This window comes from Oncorhynchus keta, chromosome 9 (assembly GCF_023373465.1).
Source record: "Oncorhynchus keta strain PuntledgeMale-10-30-2019 chromosome 9, Oket_V2, whole genome shotgun sequence".
Classification (NCBI taxonomy): domain Eukaryota; kingdom Metazoa; phylum Chordata; class Actinopteri; order Salmoniformes; family Salmonidae; genus Oncorhynchus; species Oncorhynchus keta.
The window spans coordinates 14,303,964-14,326,470 of NC_068429.1; the positions used below are offsets into that span (position 1 = coordinate 14,303,964).

Here is a 22,507-nt window from a genome sequence, read left to right on the forward strand (position 1 = left end):
GAGAGAGGGAGGGATGGGGTTTGGGAGAGAGGGAGGGATGGGGTTTGGGAGAGAGGGAGGGATGGGGTTTGGGAGAGAGGGAGGGATGGATGGAGTTAGGGAGGGAGGGAGGGAGGGAGGGATGGGGTTAGGGAGGGAGGGAGGGGTTAGGGAGGGAGGGAGGGATGGGGTTAGGGAGAGAAGGAGGGATGGGGTTAGGGAGGGAGGGAGGGAGGGATGGGGTTTGGGAGGGAGGGAGGGAGGGATGGGGTTTGGGAGGGAGGGAGGGAGGGATGGGGTTAGGGAGAGAGGGAGGGATGGGGTTAGGGAGGGAGGGAGGGAGGGAGGGAGGGATGGATGGGGTTAGGGAGGGAGAGATGGGGTTAGGGAGGGAGGGAGGGATGGGGTTAGGGAGGGAGGGAGGGATGGATGGGGTTAGGGAGGGAGGGAGGGATGGGGTTAGGGAGGGAGAGAAGGAGGGATGGGGTTAGGGAGGGAGGGAGGGAGGGGGATGGGGTTAGGGAGGGATGGGGTTAGGGAGGGAGGGAGGGAGGGAGGGAGGGATGGGGTTAGGGAGTGAGGGAGAGAAGGAGGGAGGGGGTTAGGGAGGGAGGGAGAGAAGGAGGGATGGGGTTAGGGAGGGAGGGAGGGATGGATGGGGTTAGGGAGGGAGGGAGGGATGGGGTAGGGTAGGAAGGGAGGGATGGGGTTAGGGAGGGAGAGAAGGAGGGAGGGATGGGGTTAGGGATGGAGGGAGAGAAGGAGGGATGGGGTTAGGGAGGGATGGGGTAGGGAGGGAGGAAGGGAGGGAGGGGGTTAGGGAGGGAGGGAGAGAAGGAAGGAGGGAGGGAGGGGTAGGGTAGGGTAGGGAGGGAGGGAGGGGGTTAGGGAGGGAGGGAGGGATGGGGTTAGGGATGGAGGGAGAGAAGGAGGGATGGGGTTAGGGATGGAGGGAGAGAAGGAGGGATGGGGTTAGGGAGAGAAGGAGGGATGGGGTTAGGGAGGGAGGGAGGGAGGGACGGGGTTAGGGATGGAGGGAGAGAAGGAGGGATGGGGTTAGGGAGGGAGAGAAGGAGGGATGGGGTTAGGGAGGTAGGGAGGGAGGGAGGGGGTTAGGGAGGGAGGGAGGGATGGGGTTAGGGATGGAGGGAGAGAAGGAGGGATGGGGTTAGGGATGGAGGGAGAGAAGGAGGGATGGGGTTAGGGAGAGAAGGAGGGATGGGGTTAGGGAGGGAGGGAGGGACGGGGTTAGGGATGGAGGGAGAGAAGGAGGGATGGGGTTAGGGAGGGAGAGAAGGAGGGATGGGGTTAGGGAGGGAGAGAAGGAGGGATGGGGTTAGGGAGGTAGGGAGGGAGGGAGGGGGTTAGGGAGGGAGGGAGGGATGGGGTTAGGGATGGAGGGAGAGAAGGAGGGATGGGGTTAGGGATGGAGGGAGAGAAGGAGGGATGGGGTTAGGGAGAGAAGGAGGGATGGGGTTAGGGAGGGAGGGAGGGACGGGGTTAGGGATGGAGGGAGGGAGGGATGGGGTTAGGGAGGGAGGGATGGTTAGGGAGGGAGGGAGGGATGGTTAGGGAGGGAGGGAAGAATGTTGTAGACACTGTTGGTGTGGCGCATGGTCCAAGAGATTGACCTCATCTCTCACACACAGCATTAGTGATGTTGGCCAGGTTTTCCTTTGGGACAGAGACATGTAGGGTAGACCAATCCGACAACGTTTGGCTAGGAGCACGGTTGGCTAGGAGCACGGTTGGCTAGGAGCACGGTTGGCTAGGAGCACGGTTGGCTAGGAGCACGGTTGGCTAGGAGCACGGTTGGCTAGGAGCACGTTTGGCTAGGAGCACGGTTGGCTAGGAGCACGGTTGGCTAGGAGCACGGTTGGCTAGGAGCACGGTTGGAAACGCTTTCCACCGTCGGTCGTCTTATAGCTGTGTCTGACAGATGGCCTTGGACATAAGCTCTTAACACCCTGTCACTGTCACCGGTACAGATTGACGGACAGCATCAGACACAGAGAGAGCCCTGGGCATCTTAGTGTAGGAGCACTGATCTAGGATCAGTTTTGCCCATCTTTTCGATCATATGGGACAGGGAGGACCTGATCAGCACTCCCACTCTGGGATACTTTATGAATACAGGCCCTGTTCCCTGCCATGACCACAGGGCCCCTCATTTTGAGGTGACATCAACTCCCTGACCACGCGTGTGAAAACGGCGACCGTCTGCGACGACCACTGACCCCTTCATCACACCCCTCTGAGCCAAACTTAGGCGCTCAGGGAACACCCACAGCGCAAGGGCGACACTTGTGATTGACCAAAGAAAAGAGAAATGGGAATAAGTTCTTCCAGTTTTTTTCAGGAATCAAGTTAAGTCAGTTAGTTAGGTAGTGCCCGTCAGTTGTTATTCAGTTATTCAATTCCTTTCACTGTATTGAAAACAAGGTATTAGAGGCAGCTATTCAGGAACACAAGGAGTGGAAAGAGTCACTTTGGAATATGACCACCATGCCTTAGACTCACCCTACTGAAACTAAGTCACCATGATGGCTTTGCCAAAATGTCCATCAGTCTCTAGGTATATCTAGGTGCACCCTGTGTATCAGTTAGGGTGGCCCCACCCTCAGCAGGTTCGGTAACAACCAGATGCATCCGGTTTTCGGGGGAAAGAGAGCCTGTGACGCAAATTCCACTTTTGGACGTTAACAAGGTGACACGCCATCTTAACTCCTCCTCCACATTTACTGGATTGGTTGAACAGTGCAGAAAATAACCTCCACCGACAGGACCAGAAAGAGAGAAATGCTTGCTATGTTAGGTTAGGGTGGATCTGATACTAACAGAGATTGTTTGGCAAGGACTGAGAACTAAGGATACGCTTACACAGGCAGCCCAATTCTGATGAATTGCCCGATTATTGGCAAAGATCTGATCTGATTGGTCAAAAGACCAATTAGTGGCAAAAAATATCAGAATTGGGCTGACTGTGTAAACACAGCTAGAGACTGTTTGCAAAAACATCAGAGTGGTGATGTAATCACTTTGGAAAGAGTTTTTGTCTGTGATTGGAGCAAGTTCTTTTCCCGAAGTTCTGTCTGTGATTATTGAAATTTCTGTTCCCCAACCTAGCAGTATGGGAATCCATAACTTAGACACCATAACATAGGGGAGCAGGTTATCCATAGTATGTTTTCTGAAATACAAACCTCATTTGACAATGGAACCTCAATGTGATGGAGTCCATGATAAAGTCTCCCATTGTGAGGTCATCTAATCAAAGTCAGAGAGTTACTTTCAGGCCAAGAGAAATCCCTTGATCAGCTTGTCAACTCGTTGAACGCTCTGTCACAACAGCCAGAGCTTATGGCTTGATCTGAAGCAGAGAGACATCTACAAAAGAAGATAGCTCAATAGCAAGCAAGCTCAGTGTGTGCAGGCATTATGCTGAACAGTGTCTAAAAGGTTCTAACGAGACTCAAAGAGAAGCCTCAGGGCGCTTCCTGGGGTCTCTGCAGGCTATTGTGTTTTTCATTCATTCAACTGTCTCGAACAGCCACACACACTCATTCACACACACTCACACACCTGCCACCGGCGACCCTTGGATACTGGAAAGCAGCCAGGAATTCCTTTATTGTGTGTGCATGTGTGTGTGCCCAACCCTGAATCCGGGAAAGGGACTGGCAAACACATGACTCCCCCCAAAACTCGGAGTAGGGTTGCCATGGCAGCCCTAAAAGTTATGCAGGGGGCTTAGGGAGGGCCAGCGACCTCCCCTGACCTCCTCCTCCAACTCTCCTGTTGGTGAGGGATGCTGGGATAGGGTGGTAGCAGTGATGGGGTAAGAAAGATGGAGGGTAATGGGGTAAGAAAGATGGAGGGTAAAGCCAAGCTGTTTAACCTCACTCTCCCCTCACCTCACGCTGTGGCCCACTCATGGAGGAACACTTTGCTGGCTCGCCAGAAGGCAGGTTGTCACATCTCATTTCAGTTTTAAAGGTGCATGGAGCTTGCTGTTTGTAGGAACTCCGAGGATTATAGTGGGGCTTTTGGCAGGTTTTAGCTGCATGGCAAATCCCTTTAGAGAGCAGGGGGAGTATAAAAACTTGTAGACTTAGTCCATAGTCTCCTGTTGAGGTGAAAAGTAGCATGGTAAAGAAAAAAAAAGGTCCCGAAGTTGGACTTCGTTGCACAGAAAAGATCACATTTCTCTATGCCCATGAGAAGGAATTTAGGTCATTCGTTTTTTTATTTCAGAAGTTTGGAACCAAAACAATTAAGATTCTGTAGTACACAATTAAGACATTTTTCATGCATTATGCTCAAAGCACTAATTGCGATAATGATGATAGTCACACTGACTGGGTAATTACAGCTGTATAATGGAGAATTGTGATAAGATTGAACACTGTTCTCTTCGGGACCTGGGAGAGCCACACCATGTGTTCTGTTTCCTCCCAGCCCAGTGCTTTAACTCCTGGTTCATAATGATCAGTTCAATCAGGACTCTCCAGAACCAGGAAGGAAGACCCTGAGATTGGTGATGAATGTTACCCTGGGCATCCATGCCCCATACACCTTTTCTTCGAATGCACATGATATTAACATCTTACATCTCATGTACCTGTTATTTAATGTTAAATCTTATCTCGAAGAGTAAGAATATGGCCCTCTACATGGGTGGGAACATGTCATTTGTTTACAGTATGCTCTGTGAATCAGTATCAATATTGTACGTATTGAAATATTGTCAGCCCCTTCAATTTAGCCTGGAGTGAACCAGAAATGGGCTTAGCCTCCCAGTGAGCAGTGAAGCTGTACCGGACATAAAATAAATGACTGAAATGTGGAAATAAATTTACCAGAAATGAGAACGGGCTAAGTAGACAACCCTGACATACAACCTTTTAAAAAGTAGACCCTTTTTTCCACTCCACCATCTTCAACTCTACTTAGAGGCAGGTCGGATAGCCTTTCTGACCTTGAGAGCGTTTCTCTGGTCTTAATCTCTCCCGACTGATTTCGGCCAATCCCCTTGCTCCTCTAAGCTCCTGATAGCAGGATACCTGAGCAGATTATCACTGAGAGGCTCTCTGCATGTTCTCACTTCTCACTTCTCACTTCACACACACATGTTCTACATACACATTACATAACAAATACCCACTTACGCATGTACACAAATATATTCTGTATGTATACTCACAACTTCAAGCTCTATGCATGTACACAGGTTACGTATTCTCACAACTTTAAGTACTATGCATGTACACAGGTATATACATATTCTCAAAACTTCAAGTACTGTGCATGCACACAGGTATATACTTATTCTCACAACTTCAAATACTATGCATGTACGCAGGTATAAACTTGTACTCACAACTTCAAGTACTATGCATGTACACACTCTCTATCTTTACGTAAGCATGTAGACAAAGAAATATCCTCAAAACGCACACGCTCATACACCAGTCATACTTGCGCTGTATGCACACATAAACACACATACAGGTAGACAGACACAAAAGTATACTAAAGTGTTGACTGTGATTTGAGCCCCGGATTTGGACTTTTCACCGAACTTACCAAAATAGAATCCTCACTATAGATGACAGGTCCTAACTCACTACAGATGACTGGTCCTGACTTACTATAGATGATGGTCCTGACTCACATTCTGACTCACTATAGACGACTGGTACTGGCTCACTACAGATGACTGGGCCTGACTCACTATAGATGACTGGTACTCACTATATATGACTGGTACTGACTCACTATAGATGACTGGGCCTGACTCACTACAGATGACTGGGCCTGACTCACTACAGATGACTGGGCCTGACTCACTACAGATGACTGGGCCTGACTCACTACAGATGACTGGGCCTGACTCACTACAGATGACTAGGCCTGACTCACTACAGATGACTGGGCCTGACTCACTACAGATGACTGGGCCTGACTAACTACAGATGATTTGGCCTGACTCACTATAGATTACTGGTACAGACTCATGTTTACCTGCACCTGATACTGCACACACACACTGAAAGGGAGGCTCCTCTGGGGGCGGCCAGACTTGACAGCCGTCTCACACACCTGCCTCCACTCAGCAGCTCTGATGGACTGCAGGGTCCTAACGTCTCTGCTCAACACCACCCTCCATCTCCCTCTCACACACACATTTCTCCTTCCCCATTCCAGCTTTTTTGCCCAAAACCGCCTACCGCAAGCAAGCATGCACTCTCTAGCTCACACGCACACGTGCACACACACACACACACACACACACACACACACACACACACACACACACACACACACACACACACACACACACACACACACACACACACACACACACACACACACACACAGCACCTCCTCATTCAAATCCCCTTCCCAAACACACACTCGATATCCCACACAACCCCTTCTCTCCCACTCCAACCTCTAAAAGAGGGCAAGTCATAGCTAAGACAGTTCACTCTTGTGATGTCACCACCTTCCCTGTTAACTGGTGCTTATCTAACGTAGCTATGCCTTTTATGTCTGTGGAACCTGGCCATGGGCGTGGGATGCCAGTCACTCTGGACTTGGGGGTCAGCAGAGTGTGTGGTGATGACACCTACCTCACCTCTACCTACACCCACCTTTCCTCTACCTACACCCACCTTTCCTCTACCTACCTTTCCTCTACCTACACCCACCTTTCCTCTACCTACACCTACCTTTCCTCTACCCACCTCTCCTCTACCTACACCCACCTTTCCTCTACCTACACCCACCTTTCCTCTACCTACCTCTCCTCTACCTACACCCACCTTTCCTCTACCTACACCCACATTTCCTCTACCTACCTCTCCTCTACCTACACCCACCTTTCCTCTACCTACACCTACCTTTCCTCTACCTACACCCACCTTTCCTCTACCTACCTCACCTCTACCTACACCCACCTTTTCTCTACCTACCTCTCCTCTACCTACACCCACCTTTCCTCTACCTACACCCACCTTTCCTCTACCCACCTCTCCTCTACCTACACCCACCTTTCCTCTACCTACACCCACCTTTCCTCTACCTACACTCTGGACTTGGGGGTCAGCAGAGTGTGTGGTGATGACACCTACCTCACCTCTACCTACACCCACCTTTCCTCTACCTACACCCACCTTTCCTCTACCTACTTTTCCTATACCTACACCCACCTTTCCTCTACCTACACCCACCTTTCCTCTACCTACACCCACCTTTTCCTCTACCGACACCTACTTTTCCTATACCTACACCCACCTTTCCTCTACCTACACCCACTTTTCCTATACCTACACCGACCTTTCCTCTACCTACACCCACCTTTCCTCTACGTACACCCACCTTTCCTCTACCTACACCTACCTTTCCTCTACCTACACCCACCTTTCCTTTACCTACACCTACCTTTCTTCTACCTACACCCACCTTTCCTCTACCTACACCCACCTCTCCTCTACCTACACCCACCTTTCCTCTACCTACACCCACCTTTCCTCTACCTACACCCACCTTTCCTCTACCTACACCTACCTTTCATCTACCTACACCCACCTTTCCTCTGCCTACACCCACCTTTCCTCTACCTACACCCAACTTTCCTCTACCTACACCTACCTTTCCTCTACCTACACCTACCTTTCCTCTACCTACACCCACCTTTCCTCTACCTACACCCACCTTTCCTCTACCTCTTCTCTACTCTCTCCTCTTCCCTCTCCTCTACTCTCTCCTCTTTTCTCTCCTCTTCCCTTCTCTTTACTCTCTCCTCTTCTCTCCTCTACTCTCTCCTCTTCCCTCTTCTACTCTCTCCTCATCCCTCCTCTCCTCTTTACTCTCTCCTCTTCCCTCCTCTACTCTCTCCTCTTTACTCTCTCTTCTTTACTCTCTCCTCTTCTCTCCTCTACTCTCTCCTCTTCCCTCTCCTCTACTCTCTCCTCTCCCCTCTCCTCTACTCTCTCCTCTTCCCTCTACTCTCTCCACTTCCCTCCTCTACTCTCCCCTATTTACTCTCCTCTTCCCTTCTCTTTACTCTCCTCTTCCCTCTCCTCTACTCTCTCCTCTACTCTCTCCTCTTCTCTCCTCTTCTCTCTCCTCTTTACTCTCTCCCCTTCTCTCTCCTCTACTCCTCTTCTCTCTTCTCTCTTCTCTCTCCTCTTCTCTCTTCTCTATCCTCTTCCCTCTTCTACTCTCTCCTCTTCCCTCTTCTACTCTCTCCTCTCCTCTTCCCTCTTCTACTCTCTCCTCTCCTCTCTCCTCTTCTACTCTCTCCTCTTACCTCTCCTCTCCTCTACTCTCTCCTCTACTCTCTCCTCTTCCCTCTCCTCTACTCTCTCCTCTTCCCTCTCCTCTACTCTCTCCTCTTCCCTCCTCTCTACTCTCTCCTCTTCCCTCCTCTTTACTCTCTCCTCGTCCCTCCTCTACTCTGTCCTCTTCTCTCTCCTCTTCCCTCCTCTACTCTCCTGTTAATTTCTCCCAAATCTCTACCCACTGGGCACAGATGTCACTTCAACGTCTATTTTTTATTTTCATTTGGTTAAGTTGTCAACTAACGTGAATTCAATGTGAAATCAACAAACAATTTCACCATGACACTGGATTTATTTTACAAGTTCTGCGACAAATATGAAATTCCCCTAAGTTGAGGAATCCAATCAGTTTTCCACGTTGATGCAATGGCATGACATATCATTATTTTGTTTAAATTACGTAGAAACCACATTGATTCAAACATCTTTTGTCCAGCCGGTCTTCTCACTTCAAACAGTTCAAACAGACAGTGGAGAAAGTCAACAGTGTCCAGAACAGCAGCCAGCTCTACCATGGATCTGATCCTGGACCAGGGAGGTTGAGAGGGGGAAAGAAAGACAGTGGAGAAAGGCAACAGTGTCAAGAACAGCAGCCAGCTCTACCATGGATCTGATCCTGGACCAGGGAGGTTGAAAGGGGGAAAGAAAGACAGTGGAGAAAGACAACAGTGTCAAGAACAGCAGCCAGCTCTACCATGGATCTGATCCTGGACCAGGGAGGTTGAGAGGGGGAAAGAAAGACAGGCTGTCTATGACATCTGACAGAACCCTTCCCCCTCTCTCTCTCTCTCTCTCTCTCTCTCTCTCTCTCTCTCTCTCTCTCTCTCTCTCTCTCTCTCTCTCTCTCTCTCTCTCTCTCTCTCTCTCTCTCTCTCTCTCCCTATCTCTCTCTCCCTCTCCCTCCCTCCATCTCCCCCTCCCTATCTCTCTCTCCCTCTCCCTCCCTATCTCTCTCTCCCTCTCCCTCCCTATCTCTCTCTCCCTCTCCCTCCCTATCTCTCTCTCCCTATCTCTCTCTCCCTCCCTCCCTCCCTATCTCTCTCTCCCTCTCCCTCCCTATCTCTCTCCCTCCCTCCCCTATCTCCCTCTCCCTCCCTCCCTCCCTCCCTCCCTCCCTCCCTCCCTCCCTCCCTCCCTCCCTCCCTCCCTATCTCTCTCTCCCTCCCTCCCTCCCTATCTCTCTCTCCCTCTCCCTCCCTCCCTATCTCTCTCTCCCTCTCCCTCCATCTCCCCCTCCCTATCTCTCTCTCCCTCCCTCCCTCTCCCCCTCCCTATCTCTCTCTCCCTCTCCCTCCCTCCCTCCCTATCTCTCTCTCCCTCTCCCTCCCTCCATCTCCCCCTCCCTATCTCTCTCTTCCTCTCCCTCCCTCCCTATCTCTCTCTTCCTCTCCCTCCCTCCCTATCTCTCTCTCTCCCTCCATCCATCTCCCCCTCCCTATCTCTCTCTCCCTCTCCCTCCCTCCCTATCTCTCTCTCCCTCTCCCTCCCTCCCTATCTATCTCTCTCTCTCCCTCTCCCTATCTCTCTCTCCCTCTCCCTCCCTATCTCTCTCTCCCTCTCCCTCTCCCTATCCCTCTCTCCCTCCCTCCCTATCTCTCTCTCCCTCTCCCTCCCTCCATCTCCCCCTCCCTATCTCTCTCTCCCTCTCCCTCCCTCCCTATCTCTCTCTCCCTCTCCCTCCCTATCTCTCTCTCCCTCTCCCTCCCTATCTCTCTCTCCCTCCCTCCCTCCCTATCTCTCTCTCCCTCCCTCCCCCTATCTCTCTCTCCCTCTCCCTCCCTCCCTATCTCTCTCTCCCCTCCCTCCCTCCCTATCTCTCTCCCTCTCCCTCCCCCTATCTCTCTCCCTCTCCCTCCCTCCCTATCTCTCTCCCTCTCCCTATCCTCTCTCTCCCTCCCTCCCTCCCTCCCTCCCTCCCTCCCTCCCTCCCTCCCTCCCTCCCTCCCTCCCTCCCTCCCTCCCTCCCTCCCTCCCTCCCTCCCTCCCTATCTCTCTCTCCCTCCCTCCCTATCTCTCTCTCCCTCTCCCTCCCTCCCTATCTCTCTCTCCCTCCATCTCCCCCTCCCTATCTCTCTCTCCCTCCCTCCATCTCCCCCTCCCTATCTCTCTCTTCCTCTCCCTCCCTCCCTCCCTATCTCTCTCTTCCTCTCCCTCCCTCCCTATCTCTCTCTCCCTCTCCCTCCCTCCATCTCCCCCTCCCTATCTCTCTCTTCCTCTCCTCCCTCCCTCCCCTCCCTCTCTCTCTTCCTCTCCCTCCCTCCCTATCTCTCTCTCTCCCTCCATCCATCTCCCCTCCCTATCTCTCTCTCCCTCTCCCTCCCTCCCTATCTCTCTCTCCCTCTCCCTCCCTCCCTATTTATCTCTCTCTCCCTCTCCCTATCTCGCTCTCCCTCTCCCTCCCTCCCTATCTCTCTCTCCCTCTCCCTCCCTCCCTATCTCGCTCTCTCTCTTTGCGCTGGATTCAGTCCGTATAGCGGAAGTACCACAGAAGATCCGTGTCAAATGTAAAGATAATTTCCGATTGAGCCGACAGATGCAGCGTTTACTGTGAATGTGGTTTCAATTTGCCTTTGAATTTCAAACAAGCTATAACATGGATCTTCCGCAATACTTCTGCAATATGATTGAATTCAGCCCTTTCTCTCTCTCGCTGACTCTCTCTGTCTATGTTGTCACGAGCTAGGGGTCCGTGTGGGGGAGGAGCTAGGGGTCCATTTGGGGGAGGAGCTAGGGATCAGCATGGTTGAGTGATTTTTAAAAGGGCCTGTAAGGTGATTTCTGACCACTGCCCTCTTTGTCTGGAACTGGGAATTAGAAATATCTCCTTCCACCCTCAAACCAAACCCCTTGGTACTGTTTACGTGCTGTTTACGTGCTCTTTACGTGCTGTTTACGTGCTGTTTACGTGCTGTTTACATGCTGTTTACGTGAAGGTACATTTTTAGATGTGAGGTTGTTTGTTTATGCAACACCTTGACCCCTTTCCCTGGTTCCCTCTTCCCCATGAAACAACCCTATCTGAGGAGGAACCTCTGGGGCACAAAGAGATAGTAATCAGCCTGTGGACAAGTGGGCTTGGCTAATCCGCAAGCAAAACACAAGGGGGTCCCACACTCTGAGTGGGTGGAACCGAGCTACGAGAGTTAGCACACTACGTAGCAACATGTTAAGCGCTAACTACAATACTTTGGCATTTAATTCAGAGATTCATTCAAACACATGTTTTTGAGCTTTTCTTGAGATTGTTTACGACCTCATTTTGTGGCCATTCATTTGCTCGCCTCTCAATGGAATTTTTCATCAGTGAGCTCACTCTTGTTTAGCCTATCTCTGCATGCATGATTTGACATGGACCCTGCCTTCGTTTCTGAATTATAAACTGGTGAACTGTGAAACAGTGGACTAAACTCCCGTGCAGGTTTCAGTTTTCCTCAATGAAACTTATTTTCTTCAATTAAACTTATTTTCCTCAATGAAACTTGGAGTACATTTCAAATCAAATCAAATCTAATTTTATTTGTCACATACACATGGTTAATGACCTGGGAGTTAAAGAAGCAAAAAAAAGTATAAAATATTTTCACTTTAATAGCCTCCGTCTAGGTATTCTGGAGTTTCAGCATTTGTTTCAATGATATACCTTGATTTCATGTAGAGTCTTCATTCTAATCACTAATATCTTGAGCTTTGTGTCAATAATACAACGTTTTCATCAAGCGCCTGATTTTAATGAGCCCCAGATAAGATATTCATTCAACTGGGTCCCACGTGATCAAAGCAAACAATGTTGCTCAAAGTGATTATCCACAAATTCTAATATTTTTTTGAGGCCCTCCGATAATACCCTGGAAATTAGTCTGAGGGCCGGTTGTCATGGTTATGAGCAACAATGAACGCGTAGTCGCCTCCCCCCCCCCCGATCTTTCTGTTTCAGACTCCCTATTCAGTTGGGAGTGTGTGGGGCGAAATTAGCATAAAGCAGCCAAGCCCCTCCCTGAGAACCACTCCTGGGGTGAAATCATAAGTCCAAACAGTTACAAAATCGAACGTTTTGCAACTAAAATTAGATTGTCTATTGGACAAATGCAGGCAGATCCCTCCCCGGTTCATTCCGTTTAAGAAACATTTTGGAACAGAATCGTCGTAATGAATAGACCCTGCCGCTGTACCATCGAGCAGCATCTCTCAAAACAGGGAGACGAGGGGGAATTCTTCAGGCCACTTGTTGTAAAGAGTTGGAGGTACTAGCGTCAGTTGAAACCAAGGGGAAAAGGGGGAATTCTTTAGAACAATTATTTTGAAGAGTTAGTACTAGGGTTCCATGCAAACCGATGCCAAGGAGAGTCAAAAACCAAAGGCACAGTGGATTTGCGAAAACAGGGGAGCACAAAGCTCAGGCGACAAGTTTAAAGACAAATCACCTTGTATCCTAAATAACTACTCAGCCACTATTTGGTTTTGATGCTCTCAAACACGGACAATATTTGGAAACTGTAGGAAATATAATTTTTTGTGTTTATTGTGATGTAGAATATCATTCATATTCGGGAAGAAATTATTTGAAAGTAGAATAGTAAAGCAACTGCATATGTCGAAACATATGACAAAAATATATATATATTTATATATATTTAATTACTTTGCCATTTAGAAAATAATTAGTTATAGTTAACTTTTTCTGTTTGTGCTTCTGATTTAAATGACTTCAGAAATGTGTTGTGGGGCATTAAGATATTTACTCGCTTCCTTCAATAATCTTTCCACACAACCTGTTGCTTTCAGGAAAGGAGATTACAAGCCACCCACAACAACTGGCAAGTGGCGCACTTGTTCCTCTGTAAGGGCTTACACCCCTGCCATACATTCCCTTCACATTCAAAACCTTCTCCATCTTAGAGGCAATCTGTGATTGCTACCTCCATTTAAGTACTTTCAAATTAATAATATAGAACCATTGATTCTTAAAGAATATAACTTATAAATGCCTCATGAGCTTAGTTCAACGGTTGTACCCCTTTAGAACCCAAAATATAAGCTTGTTTTACTCCAATGCTTGTAAACAATGTAAATGTAAACGAACACTGTATAGCCTCACAACATGGTTAAGACTTTAATTTTTATATCATGGATGTTCAGTCCCTGGATCCAGACAGTTTTGTCTATGATTTTGAGAGTGGCTACATTTCTTCAGTCTCATTCCTCAGACTTCTTTGTCATTGTTTGAACTGCATATTGCTACTTTAAAGAAAGCGCTACAGGATGTCATTTTTGCACTATGATACATTCACACCCTGTCCCATAGCGTCATGTCGATCGCTTGCAATGAGAGACTTACCCCATTTGAACATCATCATGGTCAACAGCACTGTTTTGAGATTCAAACTAATTTTCCCAAATTCCATGGTGAAACAAATGACCTGGGAGTTAAAGAAGCAAAAAAAAGTTAAAAATATTTTCACTTTAATAGCCTCCGTCTAGGTATTCTGGAGTTAGAAGACTTAGTGAGTCTCTTGGTGTTGCCCTGCTCTGCTGTTGGCATGCGACTGACTACCCATGCTTTGTTGGTAATGAGAGCAACATTAGCCTGAAGAGACAGCCTGGTCAGAGTGAGAGAGTGTATTCAACCGGTAGGAGAGGGAGGGGGCAGGAAAACAAGGCACGGATCAGTAAACTTGGGGTGGATTCTTCTCGCACATCCCTCTTACCTCACCTCCTCATTATGAATAGCTACTGAGGTTAACCCTATTCTTGGAAGGAGATATCAATTGCAACTGGTCATGATAACCAGTGTTAAAGCTTATTCTTTAATGTGTAACGTGATGGCACAGTTAATGCAATTTCTGTCCCTGACAGTTTTCAGTCATTGGGCATTACATTTCGAAAAAAAACTAACATCCCTTTCATACATTCAATTCAAATTCTTAATTAACTGGAGAAACAAAATACCACATACCAAATCGTTGAACTCCAACCTAGTCCTCGTCAGTGGTCACTCCAAATACATGAGTCTGCATGGCTAATACCATGCCACATTTCTTAATGGCCGTGTACAATGGTACATCCATCCAATCCAGGGGGATAAATGTAGCATTTTTAATAATAATGTAGCCTGACTCTACCCTCTGGAGTTGTATTAGTAGGAGTGAATCCGGTCCGGGTTGTATTAGTAGGAGGGAATCCGGTCCAGGTTGTATTAGTAGGAGTGAATCCGGTCCAGGTTGTATTAGTAGGAGTGAATCCGGTCCAGGTTGTATTAGTAGGAGTGAATCCGGTCCAGGTTGTATTAGTAGGAGTGAATCCGGTCCAGGTTGTATTAGTAGGAGTGAATCCGGTCCAGGTTGTATTAGTAGGAGTGAATCCGGTCCAGGTTGTATTAGTAGGAGTGAATCCGGTCCAGGTTGTATTAGTAGGAGTGAATCCGGTCCAGGTTGTATTAGTAGGAGTGAATCCGGTCCAGGTTGTATTAGTAGGAGTGAATCCGGTCCAGGTTGTATTAGTAGGAGTGAATCCGGTCCAGGTTTTAGCCACTAGGTCATTCGCGGCCTCAGCAGCATGATGGCTCCTCTGTGAACATTGGGCTTATCGCTCAGCCGTACAACACCTAGCGGGAACTACAGAGAGGAATGTTATGTGTGTAAGATTGTGACTAAATGTGTAAATGTACATTAATATAGGTGCAATATGCAGAAATTGAAGATCCTGGTTATTAAAATTCTAATAGTTTGCCTAATTTCAGTTTATGATGGTACAACGTAGAGAGTCATTGTATCAGTTTAAATATGTTTTTATCTTTTATTTTTTACATCTGGTGTAAAAAAAACTAAATATTTTTGTACAGAAACTGTTTCTGTGTGGTCTAGCAAACGGTTTCTGTGTGGTCTAGCAAACGGTTTCTGTGTGGTCTAGCAAACGGTTTCTGTGTGGTCTAGCAAACGGTTTCTGTGTGTCTAGCAAACGGTTTCTGTGTGGTCTAGCAAACGGTTTCTGTGTGTCTAGCAAACGGTTTCTGTGTGTCTAGCAAACTGTTTCTGTGTGGTCTAGCAAACGGTTTCTGTGTGGTCTAGCAAACTGTTTCTGTGTGTCGAGCAAACGGTTTCTGTGTGGTCTAGCAAACTGTTTCTGTGTGGTCTAGCAAACTGTTTCTGTGTGTCGAGCAAACGGTTTCTGTGTGGTCTAGCAAACTGTTTCTGTGTGGTCTAGCAAACTGTTTCTGTGTGGTACAGCAAACTGTTTCTGTGTGGTCTAGCAAACGGTTTCTGTGTGGTCTAGCAAACTGTTTCTGTGTGGTCTAGCAAACGGTTTCTGTGTGTCTAGCAAACTGTTTCTGTGTGGTCTAGCAAACGGTTTCTGTGTGGTCTAGCAAACGGTTTCTGTGTGGTCTAGCAAACGGTTTCTGTGTGTCTAGCAAACTGTTTCTGTGTGGTCTAGCAAACGGTTTCTGTGTGGCACAGCAAACTGTTTCTGTGTGGTCTAGCAAACGGTTTCTGTGTGTCTAGCAAACTGTTTCTGTGTGGTCTAGCAAACTGTTTCTGTGTGGTCTAGCAAACGGTTTCTGTGTGGTCTAGCAAACTGTTTCTGTGTGGTCTAGCAAACTGTTTCTGTGTGGTCTAGCAAACGGTTTCTGTGTGGTCTAGCAAACGGTTCTGTGTGGTCTAGCAAACGGTTTCTGTGTGGTCTAGCAAACGGTTTCTGTGTGTCTAGCAAACTGTTTCTGTGTGGTCTAGCAAACGGTTTCTGTGTGGTCTAGCAAACGGTTTCTGTGTGTCTAGCAAACGGTTTCTGTGTGGTCTAGCAAACTGTTTCTGTGTGGTCTAGCAAACTGTTTCTGTGTGGTCTAGCAAACGGTTTCTGTGTGGTCTAGCAAACGGTTTCTGTGTGGTCTAGCAAACTGTTTCTGTGTGTCTAGCAAACTGTTTCTGTGTGTCGAGCAAACTGTTTCTGTGTGGTCTAGCAAACTGTTTCTGTGTGGTCTAGCAAACTGTTTCTGTGTGGTACAGCAAACTGTTTCTGTGTGGTCTAGCAAACGGTTTCTGTGTGTGAGTGCAGGTACTGTATGTGAGTGTGTTTCTGTATATACTGTATGTACAGTATGTGTGCATATGGGTGTGCCTGCCTTCATGTGTGCGTACATGTTTGCGTGTCTGAGTGTGTGTTTGCATGTCATAGCACAGGGCACAAGACAGACAGCAGACAATGTTATCCAGAAAGCCTAAAGACATGGAAAAGGTCAGACTGCCCCCCTTCCTGACAGACAGACAGCCCACATCCCTACTGTAGGCTCTAAGGGGCTCTTGGATTATTATTTTTTTTAAATAAAAAATAAAAAAAAGTTTTATTTATTTCACCTTTATTTAACCAGGTAGGCTAGTTGAGAACAAGTTATCATTTACAACTGCGACCTGGCCAAGATAAAGCAAAGCAGTGTGACACAAACAACAACACAGAGTTACACGTGGAATAAACAAGCGTACAGTCAATAACACAATAGGAAAATAAATCTATATACAGTGTGTGAAAATGAGGTAGGACAAGGGAGGTAAGGCAATAAATAGGCCATAGTGGCAAAGTAATTACAATTTAGCAATTAAACACGGGAGTGACAGATGTGCAGAAGATGAATGTGCAAGTAGAGATACTGGGGTGCAAAGGAGCAAAACATTATTTAAAAAAACAAAAACAATATGAGGATGAGGTAGTTGGATGGGCTATTTACAGATGCAGTGATCTGTGAACTGCTCTGACAGCTGGTGCTTAAAGCTAGTGAGGGAGATATGAGTCTCCAGCTTCAGTGATTTTTGCAATTCGTTCCAGTCATTGGCAGCAGAGGAAGGAAAGGCGTTCCAAAGGAGGAATTGGCTTTGGGGATGACCAGTGAAATATACCTGCTGAAGCACGTGCTACAGGTGGGTGCTGCTATGGTGACCAGTGAGCTGAGATAAGGCGGAGCTATACCTAGCAAATACTTATAGATGACCTGGAGCCAGCGGGTTTGGTGACAAATATAAGCAAGGGCCAGTCAACAAAGCATACAGGTCGCAGTGGTGAGTAGTATATGGGGCTTTGGTGAAATCACAGATGCTGAGGAATAGGGGTACAGATATTGAGGAAGTGAGGGTATAGATATTGATTGAGCATACAACAGTGGTAACATTGCTTTGGGTTGGACTTGTATCTTTTTTTAAGTGTTTTGGGTCAATTCCATCTCAACTCAGTTGAAATCAGGAATTGAAAACTAATGGGAAATGTGCTATTGTTGCAAGGGGGAGGCCTGTCTGTCTATTGCTCATCTCTTCAATCACGTACTTTATGTTATTTGAATGTTTACAATGTAATCTTTTCAGGATACCTTTTTCAGCAGATTTCACGGGACGTCCTGGTGTTTTTCTGGATCTTGGAATGCAGCGTGTGCCGAAACATGATATGACACATGCCTGCAGCTCATCAGGGAGGATGTTGTTTTTGGTTGTTTTCTTGAGGCATCCTTGAGAAGACAGTCTTTTATCGCAAACGGATAGCCAGGATGAAAGTCTGACGGCTAAATCACAGGACCTTCGGTTACTTTCTCACTCCTCCTGACCGAGATTGAAACCAAAGTGTGGTATCACTGTCAATTTAGCAAACTTAACCAACAACACGTGTGGACACACGCGCACGCACAAACTGCGATACAAAATGTTGGTTTGCAGACGTTGGTTTGTCCGTAGGAGACCTGGGTTTAGCACAAAGGGCAAGAAGGTAGTGACAACAATACATCACACAAAGCAGCCACAACTGTCAGTAAGACTGTCCGTGATTGAGTCGTAGGGAGTTGTAGTTTCCAACAGGCGAATATTCTACATAGTTAAGCGCCGAAAACTAGGTCATTAACTACAATGACCATAATCCATTGCGTGCCTACTTGTTCAGTCTGTGTTTCTTAGTGATACACAGTAATGGACAGTCACTACCGTCATTTTATTAATTGTTTTATTCTGTGTTGTTACAGCATTCAACCCACATAATGCATAGTGCCTTTAATACCCACATTGCAGTCATAGACACTGAATTACATCGGTATGGATCAAATAAAAAAGGAGCAGTGGTGTAAAGTACTCAAGTTAAAAATACTTGAGTGTACTACTGAAGTCTTTTTGTATATACATATATATCATTATTTTTTTCTGTACTTTACTTTATAGTTTGTTTTTTTTACAACTTTTACTTTTACTCCACTACATTCCTAATGAATTTTACTCCATACATTTTCCCTGACACCCAAAAGTACTCGTTACATTTAGAATTCTCAGGCAGGACACCAACATGGTCCAATTTACGCACCTATCAATATAACGTGTTGTCATCCCTAATGCCTCTGATCTGGCAGACTCAATATAACTACGTTTCCCCTGGCCCAACTCAATCACTCCATTACAACGTCATTGGTGTCATAATTTGATGCAGATTAAGGGCCATCTAAAGATATCCTTCAGTAGCTTGGTCCCAGATGTGGATGTGCTTGCCTTCATCTAATTCCTTCAACTAACTATTATTGTCGTGACAATGGGAACACGACAGGCAGTGAGGAGTTGGCCAAAGCACAAACAGATTGGAGCAAGGCTAATCTTTCTGAGAAAGTTCCTATGACTCGACTTGTCTGTGCCAGCCTGGGCTCTCAAATGTTCCAGCATGTCTTTGCAGACCTTCTAGACATTCTAGTTGTTCCCACAACTGTTCCCACAACTGTTTGTCCTATTGCATCTCTGGGTTTTCCATTTGTATCTTAGTAACACTGTGAGTAACACTGTGATAGCAGTCCTATTGGAAAATGTGATGCCTCTGAACAGAAAGATGTATGCCTGGATTCAATCCGCTCACAAGTTGTTCAACAGTGCCCTGTTAAAAAAGGCAATGTTCCCGTGTTCGCAGAGATCGCATTCACAATAAAAGCTACAAATATCAGCTCAACCGGAAATTTCCTTGTAGTGTCAAGCATGCTACAACACGTGATCGGATTCAATCCCGGCCATAGACATGATTTTGACTGTCATAAAGTAATCCAATTTCAGAGAAACAATGATGGCCAGCACTGACAATAAAGCTCAGAAAGGTTAAAGAAGCAAATTATCAAGCTTAGAGAAACATCAGGCACTTGCTCTGCCTGTGGGGCGAGTAATCTTTAAATTTGAAAAGCTACTTAGCCCCTTAGGGACACCGTACTTGTGACACCGTACTTGATTTGATTTGATTTGCTGTAATGCCATAAAACAGACGAAACAACCCCTTTTCAGAGCTCTGACAGTCTTTATTCAATAGCAACCTGCCGTTACCACCCAGGACCAAGCCATACCACAGTCGCAATGTTCACTGCTGTGCGTCAGTCTGTCAAGTCCTCCATGACGGCTCTGAGAGCTCTCATTGAAGCGGTTCCTTTAACGGCCCCAGTAAGTGTCTAAATGGATGCCAGTTGAATGGCTTTATTGCACCTCTGATTAAATCAGCATAAGCCGGTCAATAGCCCGTAAAAAGCCTAGTGGTCAGACAGGCAAAGCCCAGTTCTGGCAGCTCCCAGGGGGTGAGATCTGGGCAAAAATGTTTGGGGCTCTCGCTGCTCTACTGTACTGTAAGGGAAGTGCTGTTTTAGGATTACACAACGCCTGAGGTGACATATTGTATGGCCTTCAGTCACTCAGACGATGGCTGGATAGTTTTGTTAACTCACTGGAAGAACGGCAACCATGTTGGGGTCATCGGAGTTGAAGTGAACTCAATTATTTATATATATACATCACTGGGTCAATTCCATTTGCATTTTTAGGAACTATTAATTAATGGGAATGAAATGTGTTTCTTTTTTAGGACTGCTCCTAGACAATAGGAGTATCAAGTCATTGAGTTCATATATAATGTTCATCAATTGTTGAACTAGAATTCACCCCCACCTCTTCCCTCCTATAAAAGATGTCCCCTCTCCATTTTGGCAAGAAGGGCCAATTACACGGCTCTGAGTGCTCTCCCCAAACTCTTCTGGCAAAAAGGTCACAAGCCAAAAAGGTAAAGAGTTTGAATATGTATTTTTTGAAGTGTCTAATTTACTCTCCCAAGATTAGTAGAGGAACTCAGAAGTGACTTTGCAGAGTCTTTGTAGCAGGGGCGGCTCGCTGAACCAAAATACTTGCAACCTTTGTTGGCTCCCTGAGCTAGCTAATGCATTGGTGGACATTTTCAAAATGCTAAATTGTTGAACAATGTGTTATGAAGAGGCGACGATGTATCGCTCAGTAAAGCTGTAATCGCATCCTAATGACAGAAAAAAATAGTTATAAAATTTCAATATTTTCAACAAAATAAATATATATTCAACATGTATTTTTTTTTACATTAAAGGCAACCTGTTATGGCTGCAACCCTTTGTTCTCTATTTCCACCTGAAGACCCACTGGGGGCACAGGTAGAGCGGGCAGCTTGGCACCGGGGCCTCCGAAACATTTAAAAAATATTTGTATTGTCTGAGCCTTTTATCATCACATAAAATAAACAGATATGTATTGATTGTATAGAGCAGAGGGAACAGTCACTAAGGTGTTCCATTCAACTCCGGCCATTGTTGTTTGTGTGTGTGTGTGTGTATATATATATATATACACACACACACACACACACAAACACACAAAAATCGCCAGGATATCTTCAATGAAATCGTTGAAACTACAACTTTCCGAAATACAGCTGCGCTTAAAAAGCCTTTACAGCAACCCCTCTGATCGTCAAGCCGAAAATGGAGTTCCCTGCGCGTGTGATTACAACAAAGGAATTGTGGTCCAACCCCAAACCATTACATACTGGCGTTTACCTCAGCTCATTGGCTATCTACCCAGCTAGATTTCAAGAAGATCATTGGGCAGAACTATAGTCAATCAATGAAGCTTCGCTAAAATTATTGGTGCGTCAGGTAGTCATTTATCATTGTCTTCAAATCAGCTCACTTCAGTCAATTCTCCCTGCAAAAAAACAAGCTGTTTGACTGTGTTGCAAACAAACAGAGGAATGCACTGACACCCACCATGACAATGTAAACAATTGTTTACAGGGGCGAATCACGCCGAATGCTCCGTAAAAAATTGATAGAGATGGAATTCACTGCACAAATAGTTTACAAAATGTTTAGATTTAGGCTATAAAAATGGATTTTATCAAAGAAAATGGCACTTCATTTGATCAAAGGGATACTCAGGAAGAGAAATAAGAGCAAGATATCAGAATGTAAGTCATAATTTTACCTTCAGATGTAAATGTGTAAAAACTGTCATGGCAGAAAATGTTTCTGTTCTTGATTGCTCTTCTCAAACAAAAGCATGGGATTTGTTCTCTGTAATAGCTATTTTAAATTGGAAAACGTAGTTTGATTACCAAGATTCTAATTTTTTGAAGGGTGTAAGACACTTGCATTTTCAAAAATGTTTAATGTTACGAAATTGTATTTTTAGTTGTCACTCTGAAATTTCCCCTGATGTTGATCCCTGTACAGGGACAGCAGCCATAATAGGCTTTAGACTTGAACTTGAAGCTTCACACTTCCTCTCTTCACTTCATCCGTTCACTTCCTCTCTTCTCTTTCTTGCAGGCTGATTTACAGCATGCTTTATTCACTCCACTTTATAAGTAGTAAAGACGGGCCAGGTCAGGGCCATGGCCAGGTCAAGGCCACGGCATGGCCAGGTCAGGGACATGGCACGGCCAGGTCAAGCCAACGTCAAGGCCAGGTCAGGGCCAGGTCAGGGCCACGACATGGCCATCTGCATTGCTTGCTGTTTGGCGTTTTAGGTTGGGTTTCTGTACAGCACTTTGTGACATCGGCTGATGTAAAAAAAGGGCTTTATAAATACATTTGATTGAGTGATTGATTGATTATGCAAAGATTGAAGTCTAAATTGGTGTCTTTTGGGGGTGGGTATTATGTGTTAAGGTTAGTATGCATGATCTATTGACATGAGGGGAACAGGTGGATATAGTACTTTGTTTGAGTGTGTATTGATAGGGACAAAGTAGTAAAATGGTGGTTAATCACTGGCTAGTGTATGTCCTACAGACTAATCCTACTGCCGCTACTGCTGACCCTGACACCAGCTTTAATAGTACAAATCCTGTTGACCCATTGGATGAAAGCTTCCAGCCAGGAACGAGCTCAACATCATCTGACTCGG

The 22,507-nt window shown here is 46.4% G+C and overlaps 1 protein-coding gene across 1 annotated transcript in view; it reads right to left on the bottom strand.

The window, feature by feature from the left end:
* The window catches only part of crb2a (crumbs cell polarity complex component 2a), a 33,679-nt gene extending 19,663 nt beyond the window's left edge, over positions 1–14,016 (bottom strand). The window contains 1 exon segment of the mRNA XM_035775502.2: positions 13,663–14,016. Coding sequence (XP_035631395.2) covers positions 13,663–13,729 — 67 coding nt within the window. The 5' untranslated portion in view covers positions 13,730–14,016.
* Between the last annotated feature and the right edge of the window lie 8,491 nt (positions 14,017–22,507).